The 20,688-nt window shown below is 39.1% G+C and overlaps 1 protein-coding gene across 1 annotated transcript in view; it reads right to left on the bottom strand.

Annotated features, from left to right (window-relative positions):
- The window catches only part of LOC122252663 (uncharacterized), a 37,066-nt gene extending 16,623 nt beyond the window's left edge, over window positions 1-20,443 (bottom strand). The window contains 3 exon segments of the mRNA XM_086553651.1: window positions 22-146; window positions 447-8,484; window positions 20,280-20,443. Coding sequence (XP_086409777.1) covers window positions 22-146; window positions 447-7,656 — 7,335 coding nt within the window. The 5' untranslated portion in view covers window positions 7,657-8,484; window positions 20,280-20,443.
- Window positions 20,444-20,688: the final 245 nt, after the last annotated feature.

Here is a 20,688-nt window from a genome sequence, read left to right as displayed (position 1 = left end):
TTGAGAGGATTCTACTATTACACTTTCAACACAAATATCAGTGTTTGATGCTAAGCCTGCAAAGTTGAATATTTCTGCTCCAATCGAGGTGACCTTTGTCTTCAATCCTGCAGTGGAGCAGAGTGGTGACCTTTCATCTTCTAATCCTGCAGAGTAGCCTCAAGTTGACCTTTGTGTTCTAACCCAGCAGAGAGAAGCTCTAGATGACTTTCTGTTTCAAATCCTGCAGACGAACCCTCTAGGCTCTCTTTGTGCTTCTAATTTCCCAGAGGAGCCTCTAGGTGACCTTGTTTTTCTAATCCTGCAGAAGACCCTCTTAAGGATATCCTTTTCCAGTCCTCAGAATGAATTCTCTAGATGACTAAACTGAGTTGGACAATGAGATGACCTCTTGCTGACCTTCACAGCAGCTTCAATTCATTCAATGTCCTGCTAAGCAACAGAGCCCTCTGTGATCGATTGACGAGGCTGATTTTCTACTTGTTGCTCATCTTGTACCCCGACTTCATTCTCTATCACCAATGTTTCTCGTGCTTCCAGACCTGCAGAAGAGGTGCGGGGAGAGTCTTTATGTTGCAAACCTACTGATGAAGCTCTTGGGGACAAGGCAGGTGATCCTAGTCCAGTGATTGATCCCCTTGGTGATTTTAAGGATTCCATTACTATAGTTTCCAGATCTGTTTTACTTGGTGTTTCTAAAGCAGTTGTTGAACCCCTTGGGGATTTTAGATTTTCATCAATTAGTTTTTCTAATTCCAAAGTATAGTCCCTAGGGTATAAGCTATCTTCTGGATCTGCATTTTTGTCAACATTTTGTAGCTCTTCATCTTCTGTTGGGTTTACACTCCCTCTGTGGGCGGGTATTGGCTGACTGCTCAGTCTACGAACCATTGCCTCTAAAACTGTTTTGTCAATAGACTCATAAGTCTGGAGATCTTCTGACTGCTCATCAGAAGCAGCACTGAATTTCCGAAGATCTCCAGGAGTTCCTGCTGAATTTGTGTCTTCATCATCTGAAGTGGGGTAGTTTAATTCTGGTTCAAGTTTGACCACTGAACGACGACGTAAAGAGTCAACCTCTGTTGACAAGTTGAAAGCAGTGGAATTCTTGGAATCTGAGCCCTCGTTTGACTTTTGAAAATCTAAGCCAATAGTTGGTGTAGGAGATGCTCTTGGTGATTTATTTGAAACTATGCTTGCTGTTGAGCCTCTTGGTGATAATGAAGGTCCAAGTCCAGCTGATGAATCTCTAGGGGTCGTCATTGGTGATGCTGCAAGTATTCCTTTTGTATCTGCAGAGCTGGAAGAAACTCTTCTGTAAATTTCAATATCAATGTCTTGCGAATCTGATTCCACACCATGAGCTTCCTTGATATCCTTTTCATGATTTCTTGCTTCATGACTGAAGGACTTACGAGGGAGAGGCTGGGGTTTCCATTCTGTCTCCGGAATCTGGATTGATATATCATGCTCATCTTCGGGAAGAGAGTGATATGCCTCAATATTTTCTAGATTCTTTTCACTGATGCTTCTCTTTCTCTGATTTTTAAGTTCATCAATCAGCTCAGAGGCAAGAAGTTCTGGATTTACTGCACTGCTCTTACGTCGACCTACAGAATCATGTACCATTTCTTGAACTTCTGAATTCCCTTCACCCTGATTAAGTCCCCGCTCTACTTTTAACTCTGCCTCACTGTCTGAACTATTGTACTGGACAGATTTACGTTTTTCCCCATACATTTCTGTTTCCAGTGTTGGTGATTGAGCTGTCTGGTCCTTGGATGTTTTTCTTGAGTCTCTTGGTGAAATGTCTTCAGACTCTGAATTCTCCTTGTTTTCGACTGGAAGATTTTGATGGTCTGGTATTGGCTGACTACTGAATCTCCTCAACAAAAACTGCAGGACTTCATTTCCAATTGACTTTCGTGGCTCTTGTGATACGAGAGCTGCTACATCTGATTCAGTGCTTGGGCGGCGGATCTCTACTGTGGGTACCTCCTGGGGATTAGTTTCCACATCTGGAGTTGCTCCTCTCGAGGCTCTTGTTTCTGATAGTGAGGTCTGTGACAGCCTTCGGTCATTTGATTCTACAGATTCAATAGACTTTCTGTGAGCTCGGCTTTGTTCTTCATCATGGCCATTTTCATGACTGCTCAATAACTGAGCCTGAATTTCTGGCTTAAGGTCACTGATTTCTTGCTTGAAACCAAGGTAAGGTTCCAACTCACTTATCGACTTGCGATAATGCAGATAAGGAGAAGCTGCACGCAGATATTGTTCATCTTCTTCCTGAGTAAGGTTCTCTGATTGATCTTGTGGAATCTCGAGCACTTCCTGTGTATCACTAAGGGATTCTAGGTATCTCCTATCTGGTGTTAGAGGCCGTGTGTAATTCAGGTCATCCTCATCTTCATTTCCCTGACTCTCCGTGACCTCTGCATTTTCCTCAGACACGCTGACTAGACCAGCCGTGCCATATTCATGGTCATCATCTTCATCAACTCGTTCATGATAGTCATCAACTTCCTCTGCTTCACCCTCTTCTTCTTCATAATATTCTTCACCTTCTTCCACTTCACCCTCTTCTTCATAATGTTCTTCACCTTCTTCAACCTCACCCTCTTCTTCATAATATTCCTCACCTTCCTCCAATTCACCTTCTTCAATTTCACCCTCTTCTTCATAGTATTCTTCACCTTCAACCTCTCCCTCTTCTTCGTAATATTCTTCACCTTCAACCTCACCCTCTTCTTCATAATGTTCTTCCCCTTCGACTTCACCCTCTTCTTCATAGTATTCTTCACCTTCTTCAACCTCACCCTCTTCTTCATAGTATTCTTCACCTTCTTCAACCTCACCCTCTTCTTCATAGTATTCTGCCTCACCTTCTTCTTCATAATATTCTTCACCTTCCTCCACTTCACCCTCTTCTTCATCATAATATTCCTCATTTTCTTCTGCCTCACCCTCTTCTTCATAATATTCACCCTCTTCATCTTCTTCGTAATATTCCTCTTCCCCTTCTACCTCTTCCTCCTCTTCAATATATTCTTCGTCCTGATCTCCTACCTCATCCTCTTCATAATACTCATCTTCACCTGCATATTCTTCATAATGTTCATCATCATAATATTCCCCTTCTACATCAATCTCTTCACTTCTGGCAGAGATGTCACTTTTAGCAGAACCTCGACGTTGCCCATCGGGTGCGTCACTTCTAGCAGAACTTCGACGTCTTTTAGAAGAGATGTCACTCTTGGCAGAGTCTCGACGTTGTGTATCAGATGTGTCACTTTTGGCAGAGCTACGACGTTTCATATCTGAAGCATTACTTCGAGCAGAGCTTCGGCGTTTCTTAGCAGAGATGTCACTCTTACCAGAGTCTCGGCGCTGTTTATCAGAGACATCGCTTTTAGTAGAACTTCGACGCTGTTTATCAGAAACGTCACTTCTAGCAGAGCCTCGCCGTTGCTTAACAGTTCTTGCTGAGCCCCGACGTTTTATTTCAGATGCATTACTCACAGCAGAACCTCGTCGATCGGAGGCTGAGATGTTACTCACAGCAGAACCTCGTCGATCGGAGGCTGAGATGTTACTCACAGCAGAACCTCGTCGATCGGAGGCTGAGATGTTACTCACAGCAGAACCTCGTCGATCGGAGGCTGAGATGTTACTCACAGCAGAACCTCGTCGATCGGAGGCTGAGGTATTACTCACAGCAGAACCTCGCCGATCAGAAGCCGAGATGTTACTCACAGCAGAACCTCGTCGATCGGAGGCTGAGATGTTACTCACAGCAGAACCTCGTCGGTCAGAGGTTGAGAGGTTACTTACAGCAGAACCACGCCGATCAGAAGCCGAGATGTTACTCACAGCAGAACCTCGTCGGTCAGAGGTTGAGAGGTTACTTACAGCAGAACCTCGCCGATCAGAAGCCGAGATATTACTCACAGCAGAACCTCGTCGGTCAGAGGTTGAGAGGTTACTTACAGCAGAACCACGCCGATCAGAGGCTGAGATGTTACTCACAGCAGAACCTCGCCGATCAGAAGCCGAGATGTTACTCACAGCAGAACCTCGTCGGTCAGAGGTTGAGATGTTACTCACAGCAGAACCTCGCCGATCAGAGGTTGAGATATTACTAACTGCAGAACCACGCCGATTAGACGTTGAGATATTACTAACTATAGAATCGCGGTGTTCAGGGGTTAAAATGTTACTCCTGGTAGAACCTCTACGGTCAGATCCTCGCCTTTCCATGGTAGAAGCTTCAGGTATTTCATGTCTTGTAAGTCTCCTCTGCTCTACGTGAATTACCTCCTCTGCACCTGTGTCGTCCTCTTCGTCTACATTTTTACCGCCACTTGATCTCCTTCGTTTAATATCTGGAATTTCACTCGTAGTAGATCTGCGTCTTTTGAAGTCTGTACTCTCAATTACAAATGGGATGTCATCAGTCTGTGACAATCTTCGCTCTAATATCATCAGTTCCTCATCAACGGACAGCTGCCGAGACCTATCCCTGGGTATGTTGTGATATTCCATGTCTGATGGCTCATCTTCATCTTGGGCCACATCGCGCGAAAGTGACGATTCATCTTCGTTTTCAGACTCACTACTTGGTGACTGGATATTGATGTGTAGGGTGTTCACTGGCGGTGACCTATCTGGTTGGAAATCATCAGGTCCTTCACCAGTCATAGACGATTCGTTTCCTGCTACAGATTCAAATTTCGATATTTTGGCTAACATTGCAGGAGTCAGTTCTGCAATTGACTTACGGGGTTGTGTGAACAAAAACTCACCACCAGCTGTGCTCCTCCGTCTCTGGGGTGACAGGGATGAATTTCTACGGCTTTGTGAATTGGGTGATAAGTTAGCAACTGAGCCTCTACGACTCTGGCTATCAGGTGAGTGGTCAGAAACAGAGCTTTTGCGACTGTGTCTGTCTGGTGACAAGCTTTTCATATCAGTTGACATATTGGATTGAGAACTTTTGCGACTCTTTATCTCAGGTGAATGGTCTGAAACAGAACTTTTTCGTCTTTGACCATCATGGGCTAACTTAGAAACTGAACTTTTGCGTCTCTGCTTCCCAGAATTGAGTTCTACTCTAGGTATTGTCAGGAAATCATTTAGATCAGGCAGTGAGAACACTGATGACTGAACATCCACTACAGGTTGGGAAGAGGTCTTGGTTGAGGAAACTTCACTATCAGGAATCATATCAGATTCACTTCCACCATTGATGGTATTGAGTGTTGCTCCAATGCTGCTAGACCTTCGGAAGTCAATTTCAGGGAACACATCGCTTATGGACTTTCTGCGTTCAGCGGTTTCACTTCTTCCTAGTGCTTCATTATTTTGGACATTTAGAAATTTTGCTCCACTCGACCTGCGGGTCAAATATTCATCCTCATCTGGAGGAATACTGGAAAGCCTCCGGACTGTTACAGGCTTGTCAAAGTTCCACTCAATGTCAAGATTTGACTGACTATCAAGACTTGTGTTAATTATCTCTTGATTTTCATTTTTCTCCTTTTGATCTGAGTTTCTTGTAGACATGTCAGCATCTGGATCCTGAGAAGACACCCTTGATGACCTACGAACTTCAGTCTCAGACAAATTAGAAGATCTCCTTTTCTGAACATCTGGCAAGGAAACTTGAGATGGCCTTCGTACTTCTCCTTCTGAAAGAGATATCCTAGATGACCTTCTGCTCCCAGAATCTAACCCATCAACCTTATCATTGGAGAGTTCCTCAGCTTGCTGACTTGCAATTTTAAGATATCGCTGTGATCTAAGAGACTGTAGCCCAGGGTCTACCTCAACCACAGGTATTGAGCTGCGCCTGCGGAGAGAATTACTACGAGATAGTCGCCTTTCATCTTCAGCATCTGCATTTGCTGTTTGGTACTTGACAAGCTCTGGTTCTGGGTCACCTCTTGATGATCTGCTTCTAGTGGATTCTCGTCTACTTGTGCTAGGTACAATATCACTAATAGGTATTTCGCCATCAGCTGTTTCATTAACCTCCCACTTCACATCAAGGTCTGACTCATTATCACTACCTGAAGCTACGGCACTCTGCTCAGAAATTGTGCTCGATTTACGAGACTTCTCAACATCTGTCATTGATGATGAAACTTCATCTCTATCCTGACTTTCTTTGCTGACTGACACCTGAGCTTGAATTTTAGGTTTCATTTCACTAGCTTTATCCTGGAACTGCATATAAGGTTCTAATTCACTAATGGACTTGCGGTACTTTAGGTAAGGAGATATGGCTCTTAAGTACTGTTCTTCTAATTCTGCATCATCTGCTTCCTCTGGAACCTCCAACTCACTGAAGCTTCGAACCATAATTGCCGGAGTAACTGTTTCTTCTGATGTCTCCCTAAAGGCTTCAGAGTTATCAGATAACTCTTCATCAGTAACTGCTTGTGGGAGCATGAGGAGAGTCCCCAGCTGGGATTTCAGAGCTGACTGAACATCTGAATCTACAGATTTCGTGCTTTCGCGACGACTGCCTCCATCTGCATCAGAAGCACTACCATGGGATGACTTCCTCCGCTTCAGTTCTAAGCTGAGCCTTTCTTTTTCTAGTTCTTGTAATTCAGCACGAGTTGATCTTCTACGTTTTGAGGTCGTGATATCTTCTTTGCTCATTCTTCTATCCTTATCCTGGATTTCACCTTTGGTTGATGATCTTCGGTTTATATCCTGGATCTCGCCTCTGCTTAACTTCCTCTCTGCACTTTCATCCTTACTTTTTCTTGCTTGCAAATTGTCTGGAATATCTTCTTTTGTTGACTTTCTGCGTTTGATTTCCAGCAGCTCACCTCCAGTTGACCTCCTGCGTTCCATGGCTAGTGAGTCCTCCTCGGAAGGTCTACGACGCTTTCCTCCTGACTCGTCATCCACTTCTAAATGCTCTACTGGCATATCAACAGAGTCATCTCGAAGAGATTTCCTTCGTTCTATATTTAAAATCTTGTCCTTGATTGACTTTCGCCGCTCAAAGCCAAACTCTTGTGTTGACAACTGTTGGGAAGAGCCAATGCTTGGGCTGAAGACTTCATCATTGTCCATCTCAATATCCTGATCGTTATCATAGCCGACACTGACTCTCCTGACCTCTACCTCCGTCAGGTGACTGGGGACGGCCATATCTGTCTGGAAGTCAGTTATTTCCTCAAACACGGATATGCGGGCCTTCATCTCAGGGGTCAATTCAGCAACTGACTTTCTTCGACCATGTCTTTCTGGTGAAGTGTCACTGAAGGATCTTCGACTCTTAGTATTATAAATTTCTGTGAGATATCTCCCCTGGTCATCTGATGAAGTCTCTATGTCGGACTTGCGCCTTGACCTAGGTTCTGCATCAATGCTGAAAAATTGTTCATTCTGGGAATCGTCAAAAACATCGTCTGAGAATTGTGCCTGAGACTCATATTCTGGTACTCTTTGGTAGTCATCATTATCCACTGTCTGTATCTGGATGTCTGAAATTGATTGGCGGAACTGTGGTCGTGGTGAAGAGCTGCTTGATCTCCTTGGTATACCACTTCGAGACTGCTGGCTGCTTATGTCCTCTTCATAATCCATTAACTCATAGTCAGATGAGCCACTGACTTTTATTTCTGGCACTGACATTGCAAATGACTTCTGCTTGCGACTGCCAGAATGCAAGCTGGACCTGCACTTCTCAGATGACCCCTTTCTGGAGGTATCTGGTAGGTTTTGCTATTCAGGATCTTGTGAACAAATTTCCTGTTATTGTGCATATGAATAATGGAGAGAGAGATGATGAATTCCCCAATAACGATTTCTCTTCGCCTTCAGCTTCTTGAGTTGTATCGACGCCGTAATGCCAAGTTAACTTTGGGGTCTGCTCTTGATTGTTTAAGTCATCTTGATTATCATCAACAGATTTGATCTCTACAGTGTTGCCTGTGCCCTCAGTCACAAACTTTACAGAGTGTGTCTCCCATTCAAACACTTGTGAAGGATCTGGTAAATCTGAAAAGATGGCATGTGAGTGCCTTCTGAATGTGATGGATATTTTACTCTGATTGCCCCCAGCATTAACCACCAACGGACTCAAGGCAGTTCTTCAGGAAAGCTGATGTTTTCACCACCTTTCTGGGGTGTAAGAAGCGCTCCCGTGCCCCCCTCCTCTAACCATGCAGCAAATCCAGGGAAAATTTGTTCAGTTAACTGTGAATTTTCCTCAATGGCGATGTTAACAGTGGATTCGTTGCTTACAGCTGGGATCTCGTCGCCTGATCGACAATTTGGCAGACACAAGGATCTTCATACCATACTCCAGCAGAAGTGGCTTTGCACGGATTTATCCCCTGGATCATGATATCTCAGTCCATCATGCTTGGTTGACAGGTGATGCAGTCAGTGTGTTGTATCTTCAAACATCTCTCATCTCAGTTTCGGGTCTCAGGTGAGCCTCAATAACACAACCTCTTCCTGAAACACAGAAGAAAATCTTGCAGGTATTCTGAATTCTGCACTCAACCTCTCCTACTAAGCGAAAACATCAGGCAGCAGAGACAGCAGAAGCACGAGCAATATCAGAATTCTTTAAGCAGGAAATTGGCAAAGCAAGTGCCACTCAACATTCATTTCCACCAGCAATCGAACAAGCTGATACAGTGTAGGGCATCCGTTTTTTTTCCACGAGGGAAGATGTGCAGCCAAGCATAATTTCAGCAGATGATGAACACCCTTTAAAGACGAATTTGCATATGTTGAACACATCAGAAGCGGAGATGCAGCATTAGTCACAATTTTCAAAAGACGTGATGACGCAGGGCATTTTGTTTTCATCTTTTTTTTTCTCTCTTTCTATATATCTGAGTCCCTCCATCTATAATGATTCAGATATGAGAAGGTGTGTCTCCTGTTAGCGTCGTCCAAGAAATAATGATTTTCTTCCGGGAAGCTCAACAAGCAACAAAAGCATCTCTCTTGACCGCAAAATGCAATAAAACAAAGCAACAAGCTGTTTCACAAGAACACATTTTCTTTTCTTCAGAAAATATCACTGGGTTTGATCATGATAACGATAGTCAGAGGAAACACACTTGGTTACCCGGGCCTCTGAAAGATGCCTGCTGTGTCGCAAACATGCACAGGTGTGTTAGTTCACTCTCTGAATTTCCTTATAACACCAGAATAAATATAAGCATTTTGTATACAACCGAAACGAAACAATCATTAATAAAATGAAACACTGAACCGTAATGTTGCTCTTTGAAACGAAGCATCTTGGTTTAATGATTCATATTTGTGGCTGCGTATCATTTCACACTAAAAAGCAATCAAGCGATAGATGATACATGACACATAACAAGGTTAGGCTCTTTAAAGGCATGCTGATGAGTGCAGAAATCTCAAGAAAAAAACGTGCAACTCAGAAGAAAAAAAAAACAGTGTAAAATCAACGTCAGTACATTATCGAGGCGTAAAACACATTATAAAGAAAGAAAGCATAGATTTCCATTTATGAATGTACTCATAAGTCTGTCTTTGTTTTTATTACGAACGTAAATGTATTTGAATATCTAGATGTGGATAAACACCATACACATCAATCATTTCATCAAAATATAAGTACAATAATACACGAAAAGTACAAAGCCATTGGGAACATGCAATTACTAACAAATAATATACAATTATAAGACAACAATGAAAACCTATAATACGTACACAAACAACCAAACAAACGCACATACATACATTCACAAAGATCGCACCACTCCTTTGAAAAAAATAGAAATGAAACATTATATGAATAAAGGATGAAGAAAAAAAAATATACATGACTTAAAACGTTTTATTCTCGTTATTTTTCGTCTTATCTTTTAAAAATCAAACTTCTTCGAAACTCAGAACCGATGACTCTGAACAGCTGAAGACACGCAAGCTCTATATTGGAAACCTTTGATCCGAAAACCCCACGATTACTCATGACTCGGTGACTCATGAGAGCGGTGAAGGTGATGATGATGTAAGAGAGAATGAGGACGTAAAGGAAATGGCGATGATTACGATGATCGTAAATATTCAGAAGAGGGCTAGCTAGCGTCGCGTTAAATGCCATTCGGATATAATGAGTGTGACCCGCGAGTCTCGTTGTACCTTCGTAACCGCAATCTGGGTCCCGATGGCAGGGAAGGACAGTGGGGTGACCAGGGAAATTGCGGGGTAAAATGTGAATAATTATGGGTGATAACTACCTAACCTTACTTGGGACTGATGCTCGCCTTAGCCAGGGGGGGGGGGGGATTTCGAATGTCGACCCCCATGTACCCTCCCCCTCCCCCCACTCCCATGCCAGGGCACTTCATGCTACTTACCATTGACGGATACCTCCCCCCCCCCCTCCTCCCCCCTAATCGAGATACTTACTCGAGAGGCTCTCATGGGTCTGCGCAACGCCAGGACAGACTAACACCTAGCTAAGGTTAGGCCCTCTCCTGCCATGAACAGTAAGAATAATAAGTTAATAAGTAAGTTAAAACCAGTAGCACGAAGTATCCCGAAGTGTCCCGAAAAGGAGGAGTCCCTGGGGGGGAGGGGGAGGGGGCGAAGTTCCCGCCCTTGGCTAGCTGGGGCCGATTAACGCCTAGGTAAGTACGGTACGGTCCGCGTAATCGGCACTTCGTAAGCACACGACACACCATATGGCAGGCTACCTAAGGGGGAATCACAGGGTATTGTGACGTGTAGGTATCATTACAGTCATTGAGTGACATGTTTCCATGAAGGTAGCATTAAAGTCATTGAGTGACATGTATATATATAACTACATATATAACTACCCCTGGTCTCTTTCATGTCCCACCCCTCTGCTATTGGGACCAACTTCCCGGGTTTTAGGGGTCCAATCGGTTTAGGGGTCCAATCGGTTTTAGGGGTCCAATCGGTTTAGGGGTCCAATCGGTTTAGGGGTCCAATCGGTTTAGGGGTCCAATCGGTTTAGGGGTCCAATCGGTTTAGGGGTCCAATCGGTTTAGGGGTCCAATCAGTTTTAGGGGTCCAATCGGTTTTGGGGGTCCAATCGGTTTAGGGGTCCAATCGGTTTAGGGGTCCAATCGGTTTTAGGGGTCCAATCGGTTTTGGGGGTCCAATCGGTTCTAGGGGTCCAATCGGTTTAGGGGTCCAATCGGTTTAGGGGTCCAATCGGTTTTGGGGGTCCAATCGGTTTAGGGGTCCAATCGGTTTTAGGGGTCCAATCGTTTTTAGGGGTCCAATCGCGAGTAATACTCACTCTATCTGAATAGCAGAAGTTGAGAGGAATCCATCCATGCCAGATTCGTGGTAATAATTACCGACGCGGCACTAGTCTGAATATTTACCTGTTTATTGGTACTGATGATGACAACGATATTGATGATAATAAGAATGAGAATAACTATGATAATGATAATAATGGTGATAAAACAGATGACGAGATGAAATTATAATAATGATGACAATAATGGTAATGAATATGATGATATTGCTAGTAATAAGTTAACGATGACAATGCTAGTAATAAATTAACGATGATAATGATAATAAAGATAATGATAATCATAATGATAGTAACAATGATGGTGGTAATAGTAATGATGATAATGATAGTAACAATAATAAGGAATAATGAATTATAATAATTATGACACTAATGAAAGTAGGAATGATAATAATGATAATGAAGATTATTTTAATCATAATAATAACAATAACAATGATTTGTTATCAATATGACAATAATGAGAGTAAAAATAATGATAATAACAGTAACAACAATAACAACAAATGTAATGATAACAACAATAATAATAAAATAAAAACAAATAATGATACTAATGATGAAGATCTGGTTCACTATAGATCAAACAATGAAACTAGATAAGAGAAAAATTATATTGAAAATGATAATGACAATACCAATAAATATAATGATAATGACAATACCAATAAATATAATGATAATGACAATACCAATAAATATAATGATCATAACAAAACCGATGAAGATAGTGATAGCACTTATAATAATGATAATAATAACAATAATGATAATAATAATAACGTTTACTTGGCGGTTTCTAGTACGCCACTTGATGCCTAAAAAGAAAAAAAAAAAAATATATATATATATAAGTAGATATATATATATCTATATATATATATATATATATATATATATATATATATATATATATATATATATATACATATTTATACATATATAATATATAATATATATATATATATTATTAATATAAATATATATATATAATATATCATATAATATATATATATTTATATATATATATATATATATATATATACATATATTTATATATGCATATTATATAATATAATATATATATATATATATTATATATAATATATTATATATATTATATATATATATTATATAATATATATATATAATTTATATATATATATAATATATATATATTATCTATCACTCTCAAACTACATATCCAAACCATCATTCACAATTAAAACTAACAAAATCAACATGGGGATATTCGCATTAATCTGCGCATGATACTATAATAGAAACAGAAAGCATAGCAAGGGCAAAAAAAGAAAAAAGAAAAAAAAAAGAAATGTCAGGTGTCAAAATTTCGATCAAATTTTCAGAATAGTTACCGGACACCGCGGGCGACTGTGTTCGAACTCGTTACTTTTGGATTCGTCGCATAAAATCCAGTTTTAAATTAATTTAGAAAAATCAAGGGTGATGCGGATATCTTGCAATATGTTTACTGATATCACAAAATCAATAAAGTTTATGAAAGACAGTTGTATTGAGGAATACGAATATGCCTAGCATATGTGTATTTATGTTTCTCTAGTAATAACAATGATAGTAATATAAAAAATGATAACGATAATCATGACAACATTAATGACAATAATGAAAATGATGATATCATTAATCATGATAATAATGATGATAAGAATAACAAATACAATCATAATAAAAGCAGTAGCAGTAGTAATAAACATAATCGTAATGGAAAAAATAGTAACTTGAATCTCGATAATTGTAAAAAAAAATACATTGATACAGTTACTACAACAAAAACAAAAACAACAAAAGAGTAAAATCATGACGATAACAGTTATGATACTTATATTAATAATAACATCAATAACAATGATAACAATAGCGATATTGATAATGGCAAATTTATGATGATAACGATAATGATGTTTATAGTTAAATAAATAAGAATGAGGATGAAAAATGATAATAGAAAATTGGGATTAATAGTTCTAGAAGAAGGGGAAGAGGAAGAGGAAGAAAAAATAGTATGAAGGAGAAGAACAGGAAGAAGACGAAGGAGAAGAAGAAGGAGAAAGAAGAGGAGAAGACGTGGAGGAAGGAGAAGGCAGAGGAGAAGAAGGGGAGGAAAGAGAAAGAAGAGGAGAAAGGAGAAGGGGGAGAAGACGAAGAAGAGGAAAATGGAAGAGGAGAAGACGAAGGAAAAGAAGAAGGAGAGGGGGGGAAGCCGAAATAAAAGAAGAAGAAGAATGTGAATAATGGGAAAAAAGAACGATAATACTGCGATAACGGCGAACAAGGAAATAAAAAACAACAAGAAGAAAGATGAAGGAAAAGAAATGAAAAAGAAAAGGAAAAAAAAGACAAATAACCATTACATAAGTAAAATAATAAAAGAAAATAATACCTTAAAAATGATAACAAATGAAAAGCCTACATCAAACTTTATACAAAAGATGCATTACTAATTCTCAAAAAAAAAAAAAAAAAAAAAAAAAAAAAAACATGTCATGTTCTCTCTTTAAAAAAACGATAATGAAAAACACCTTTGTCATAATCCAGCTCTTTTTAATAACGCCGATGATAGTAATACCACCATGGAATCAGGTCACATGAGGTGGGGGTGGGGCGGGCGGAGGGATAAGAGGAGGGTTGGGGCACAGTAAGGAGGGAGGGGGGGTGACATGAGGTGGGGGGGGGGCCGGAGGGTTAAGAGGAGGGTCGGGGGACAGTAGGGATAGGGGGGTGACATGAGGTGGAGGGGGGGCGGATGGATAAGAGGAGGGGAGGGGACAGTAGGGAGGGAGGGGGGTGACATGAGGTGGGGGGGGGGGCGGAGGGATAAGAGGAGGGTCGGGTGGACAGTAGGGATGGGGTGGGAGGGAGGGGGGTGTAGAGAGAAGTTCTTTTAATCCAGAGATATCAGTGCAGAACACGTACACACATGAGCTACATACACATGACCGCCCAGGCAGGGTTGGCAGGAGATATGCAAGCATGAGTCCATGATTATAATCCTACATATGGTGTGTTTTATTATGTTTTTTTATTTGTTTGTTTGTTTCGTTTTGTGGGTGACATTAGGTTCGCCAAAGGCTATGTATTTCTGTGTATGTTTCTCTAAATTCCTGTTTGTGTTTTTTTTTTCAGTATTGTAATGATCTTTATATTTCTCCTTCTAATGGATTCTCTAATTTGTTTACTTTAATGATACTAATTGAGGGATAAATGTGGGCACCTGTTTCATTTATATTCTGGAAGTCAGGTCAAATATGAGTGGTTATATCAGGTCAATTTATTTGATAGTTAGTGGCTACAGCCTTGAGATGAGAGTTATAACAGTGAACGAGCCGGAATCTTTACAGGCTATTCATTCGATTAGATTTGATTCATTTATTCAAATTTTGGATAAATATGTGAAAAAAAATATAAATTTATCTTGATAAGGTAGAATGATAATAGTAACGCGTTTTCCTTGTCGCGTGAATGACAGGTAAGTTAGTTGGTTGGCTGTATCTATTTTATCATTTATCTATTGCAGTATTTATGTATTTTAAGTTTGATTACAGTATTTCTAGTTTCATTTCACTATCTATCTATTCCTTTCTTCATCTATCTACGTATTTATTTATCAAACCTTCTGTTTATCTAAGTTCCCCGCACCGTGCTTATCTCTGACCGCGCTCGATTTCTCAGACGCAAGAACTTCCGTGATATATATTTTTTTATTTATTTTTTTTACTCTTTATAATTCTTGCTCGTCATGTACGTGTATAAACACTCACCAAAGCAAGTAAGTATTCGGACTGCTCTTCCGTGTATCTGAAGCGAGGGTTCTAAGTTCCACGGACATAAGATTCCTTCGAGATATGATGTCCTAACGCCGTCTTTAATATCCTCGTGTTCTTTCATCATTAAAAGTTCATCTCGAAACGGTTCTATGTTTAAGTAGATGTTTAATTTCAGCGTTAGAATTTTTTATTTAGATTTTATAGATTTCTCTCTTCATTAAAAGTTCATCTCGAAATGGTTCTATGTTTAAGGAGATGCTTACGTTCAGCGTTAGAATTTTTTTATTTAGATTTTATAGATTTCTTTCTTCATTAAAAGTTCATCTCGAAATGGTTCTATGTTTAAGAAGACGTTTAATTTCAGCGTTAGACTTTTTTATTTAGATTTTATAGATTTCTTTCTTCATTAAAAATTCATCTCGGAATGGTTCTATGTTTAAGGAGATGCTTAAGTTCAGTGTTAGAATGTTTTATTTAGATTTTATAGATATCTTTCTTCATTAAAAATTCATCTCGAAACGGTTCTATGTTTAAGAAGACGTTTAAGTTCAGCGTTAGAATTTTGTATTAAGATTTTATTTCATCTCCCAATGCTTTTCGACTAATATGACGAACGCACATCCGGCAACGAAAGCGAGTGGAAGATGCCAGCTGTTCCTCTCGCGTCCAGCCTAGATCCGGGCTCCATGTACCGCGGAGATGACTCTAAAGTTAGAAAGATGTTTGGACAGTCACCCTCTTTCTAAGGCGGTTTGTATCTCGTGCATCACGCGATTCTCGTGATTTCTCTTGCAGTGTGGTTATCTGGTTAGTCTTTGGTAAGTTGCAAGGTGATGTTACCCTATAATTATACATCTTTCTCTCTCTCTTTCTTCTCTCTTTCTCTCTCTTTCTCTTACTCTCTCTCTCTCTCTTTCTTCTCTCTTACTTTCTCTTTCTTCTCTTTCTTCTCTCTTTCTTCTCTCTCTCCCTCTCTTTCTTCTCTCTTACTTTCTCTTTCTTCTCTATCTCTCTCTCTCTTTCATCTCTCTTTCTTTCTCTTTTCACTCACCCCCTCTCTCTCCCTCGTTCTCTTCTCACTCCCACCCTCTCTATCTCTCTTCCATTTCCAAATCTTTCTTTCACACACTCTGTCCCACCTTCCTACCTATCTTGCCCTGTTGCAGGAGGACTGTCTCAAGCAATGTAACCATGGCACCAGGACAACCACCGCCAGCCAAGGAAACCGGTAGGTATGGTCACATCCCCGAGGAAAGATTGACAAGTACCCGTGAGTTCTCTTAATGGTCCTGTGGTAACCTGGATGGTTAGAGGCTTAAGGAGAGAGCGGCCGTAAATGTCTCTCACCTTTGGGTGGTCGTACCTACAGTGTTTATGGAAATGACTGTCCAAAAACAATGAGTCGCTATAAATCCACACAAAAGGCGCAGTTCGAATGCTTGCTTGCTTGCTTTGACGAGTGCTTGTACGCGCACACGAAGAGTAACGAGGCTTAAAATCTTTCAGGATTTAAAAAATAGGAGAGTTCTTGCTTCTCGGCGATTGGTGACAAGTACACTGCGGGAAAAGAGAGACAGAGAGAGAGAAAGAGAGAAAGAGACAAAAAGAAAGAGAGAGAGAGAGAGAGAGAGAGAGAGAGAGAGAGAGAGAGAGAGAGAGAGAGAGAGAGAGAGAGAGAGAGAGAGAAAGAGAAAGAGAGAAAGAAAGAAAGAAAGAGAAACAAGTGCTTAAATAAATAAACAAGATAGGAAACGTAGAAAAAAAAAATTATATAGATACCGAAATAAACTCGCCTGCCATTCCCACTACAAGAAAAATGCATTATTCCCTCTAGTTCCACGAGACAAAATCTACAGAGATGCTGGTCCTCCTAAAACTGACAATCAGATTATGACATCTTCCCAATTACCTCAAACCACTGGCTGAACTTCATACACAAATCTATGAATAAATAAGTGAAATCAGATTCTATTCTAGGCATGAGCGAAATTCCAAGTCAGCTCCGTATTACATCTGTCACAACATGACAGTAATAATTAAAACGTCAAACAGCGACGTGGAAATACTATCGCCCTTTGACCTGACCCTTCGAGTGTTAATGATAATCTCACCTATATTTACCACTCAATTACCGGCATGGTATGACACCAATAACAAAGAAAGTGTAAGGAGGAGAAGAAGACGGAAGGAGAGATAATTTATACGGACGTCAGATCATGATGTTGATTTTGATATGTAGTAAATAAATATACACTAATTAAGCTGTATCTCTTGTGTTGTGTCTAGAGGAAGGAATAGAGAGAAAATTTTCGCTATATTGCATGCGTCTCTTTCCTATTTTTTTCCTTTTTTTTTTTTTTTTTTTTGTTATCCTGTATTCACGCCAGATGTCACTATATGAACTTTTTTTTATCTCTTATCTTGAGGGAATCTGTATTTCTGTTTTGTTTTCTTAATGCTATTAATGTTGTTATCATTGTTAACATTATTATTATAATTATTGTTATACTATTATCATTATTATTATCATCAATGTTACTATTATCATCATTATCATTATTACTATCATTTCCATTGTCATTGTTATTATCTTCGTTATCATTATCATAAATTATTATCATTCTTATTACTCATACTATTGCGATTATCATTGTCATCATTGTCATTATCATCATTAATACTATCATGATCATTGTTATTATTATTGGCATAATTGATATTTTTATTGTTATAATTACTATCATCATTAGCGTTTTAAAAATTGTAATGATTATAATTATTATCATTATCATCATTATTGTCATAAATATCATTATCATCATCATCATTAATATTGCCACTATCATTATTGTCATTATCATTAATCTTATAATCATTACTATTACTATTATTATTATTGCTGTTATCATTATCAACATCATCATTATAATTATCATTACTATTGTTATCATAATTTCTATCATTATTGTGTTTATTATTCATATCATTATCATTACTATTGTTATCATAATTTCTATAATTATTGTTATTATCATTATTATGTTTATTATCTATATCATCATCAACATTGTTATCATTATCATTATAATTTCCATCACCATTATCATAACTATAATTCTTTCCATTATCATCATCATCATTATTATCATTATAGTTATCATTATCATCATCATTATTGTTATTGTTATCATTATTATCGTTATCAATATTATGATAATGATCATAGTGATAATAATGATCATAATAATAGTAAAAACAATACCGAAAAATAGTGATAATCATGTTGATAATAACAATAATAGTAGCAATAGCAAAAATAATTATAATAGTACTACTAATAATGATGACAGTAGTAGCAATAATAATAATGAAAGTACCGATTAAATAGAACAATAACTACAAAGATTTAAAAGACGATAACCACAATAATAACAAAAATAACAAGCGCATTTGGAAAAAAAGGGACCCGGCATATAAATAAACAAACGAAAATCATACGTGTAAGTTACCCTCGAAAATAACGCGCGTAAGTTTTCCTTCTCGCATTACTAAGCCCGGAATTCTTAAAGAATATTAGCCGGCGCATTCAAGACTCGTCACCGGCGGACACCTGCCCAAGTGGTTTTCGACTTCCATTATCAATCAAGATTTGGCCCCGCGGCGAAGGAAGGTAATTAAATCGGCATTAATAGACGGTCTAAGAAAATAAACATTCTAACAGGGAGCCTCAAATTACCCAAGGTCTCGGCGCGTCTTCTAATAACCGATTTGACCTTACAGCTATGACACTTCTGTAGTTCTCTTGTGTATTTCTGTTGTAGTGGGACCCGGAGGAAATAATATAGCCAAAAGGTTTTTTTTTTTATATTTTCGGTGGCTTTCCTGTTTTTTGTTATTTTTTTCGTTCGTTTTTTTTTTTGGTTTTGTTTATAACTGGTTTAGCATGGATTCTTTACATTATTGTTTTGTTTCTCTTTCTCGTCTTCTCCTCTCTTTCTCGCTTTCTCCTTTCTTCTCGTTTTCTCCTCTATCTCTCCTCCTTCTCTCTTTCTCCTCCTTCTCCTCTCCTTCTCCTCCTTCCTCTACCTCTTTTTCTCCCCTCATCTCCCTCCTTCCCACCTTCCCTCCCTCCTTACCTTCCCCCCCCCCCTTCTCTATCCCTCCCTCCCTTCCCTATGTACTTTTTATAACAATTATATACCTATAGGAAATATAAGCACACGCTGTTGTTATATTCATGTGGATATATCCATTTTTTGTTCTTCTATGTTAATTGTTCACAAGTTAATCCCCATCATACAAATAGTATAACATTGAATGCATTTTTGATACATCTATTTTGCATTAGTAGGGCGTGATTTATTTTCATAACCAGTTGTTATAAAACTTTCAAATTGCTAATTTTTCTTTTTATTCAGTATCATGTTTTTTTTTTTTTTTTTTTTTTTTAATAAAATACTTCCTATTTATTATTGCTATTTGGTGTAATGGCTTCTTTAATACTTTTTACACTATGAATTACACTACGCAGTTGTTTGTATATTTCTTTTTGTTTTTACTGCTGTAATTGTAACTGGATTTGTACAAATTCTATCATTCATTATTTTTTTAAACATTTTCTTTGGTGATTATATATTACCCTTGTTATTTTCTGTTGCAATTTCTGGAAATTTGGCCGATCGTAATTTTGAATAACACCAATAAATATTTATTCATCGCAACCTGGTAAACAAATAGATAATAAAACGACAAAGAATATCTAAAAAAAAAAGACAATACTAATCTATATCTAAAATCATCATGGAACGGAAACCCGAAAAAAAACTAACATAAAAAAAATTAGATACACATAAACAACTGAATGGTAAACATAGTTTGTCATTAAAATTTTCAAAGAAGAATATCTCGAACGCATATAACACATTTCGCACACAGGTCATACCGATGCTCGCACACGCACGCACTCAGACCCACGCACGCACGCTAGCACGCACGTGACACACGCACGCAAAACCTACCTATCACATGACAACCGCATAAGACCTCAACATGTTTCCAGATACTCACACGACCAACAAAACAACAAACACACACACAGACACACACACACACAAAAACAAAACAAAAACACGACCGTACTGTATGTAACTCACCGTAAGGATCGTTGCAGACTGGTATTGCAGGACGGGTCGATGTTACAGTGCTGGTATGGTGACGTGACGTGATGTGATGGTGAGCTTCAGGAGAGGAGAGGCGTGTGTTGGTAGCCACGGGGGCGAGGACTGGTCAAGGTAAGAGCCAAGCAGGGACTAAGTAAGGACTGTAACTCGTGCCGCCTTGTGTGAGTGTGTGAGTTTGTGTGTATGTGTGTGCGTGCGTGCGTGTGTGTGTGTGCGTACGTGTGTTGATATGGGCAGGGGGATGGATGGGTGGGGGGTGAAGGTGGGGGGGATAGGGAGATCTGTGTGTCGGGGGGTGGGGGGGTGGGGGGGTAGTTGGAAGAATGTAGGCTGTTAGGAGTATTTTTCTGACCCTCTTTTTTATCAGATAATCTGGTGGTTT

The sequence above is a fragment of the Penaeus japonicus genome, unplaced genomic scaffold (genome assembly GCF_977035675.1).
Source record: "Penaeus japonicus unplaced genomic scaffold, GWHDUDI00000001_assembly GWHDUDI00000028, whole genome shotgun sequence".
NCBI lineage: Eukaryota > Metazoa > Arthropoda > Malacostraca > Decapoda > Penaeidae > Penaeus > Penaeus japonicus.
Note: the sequence above shows the minus strand (reverse complement) of the source record. Positions and strands in the feature narration are given on the sequence as shown.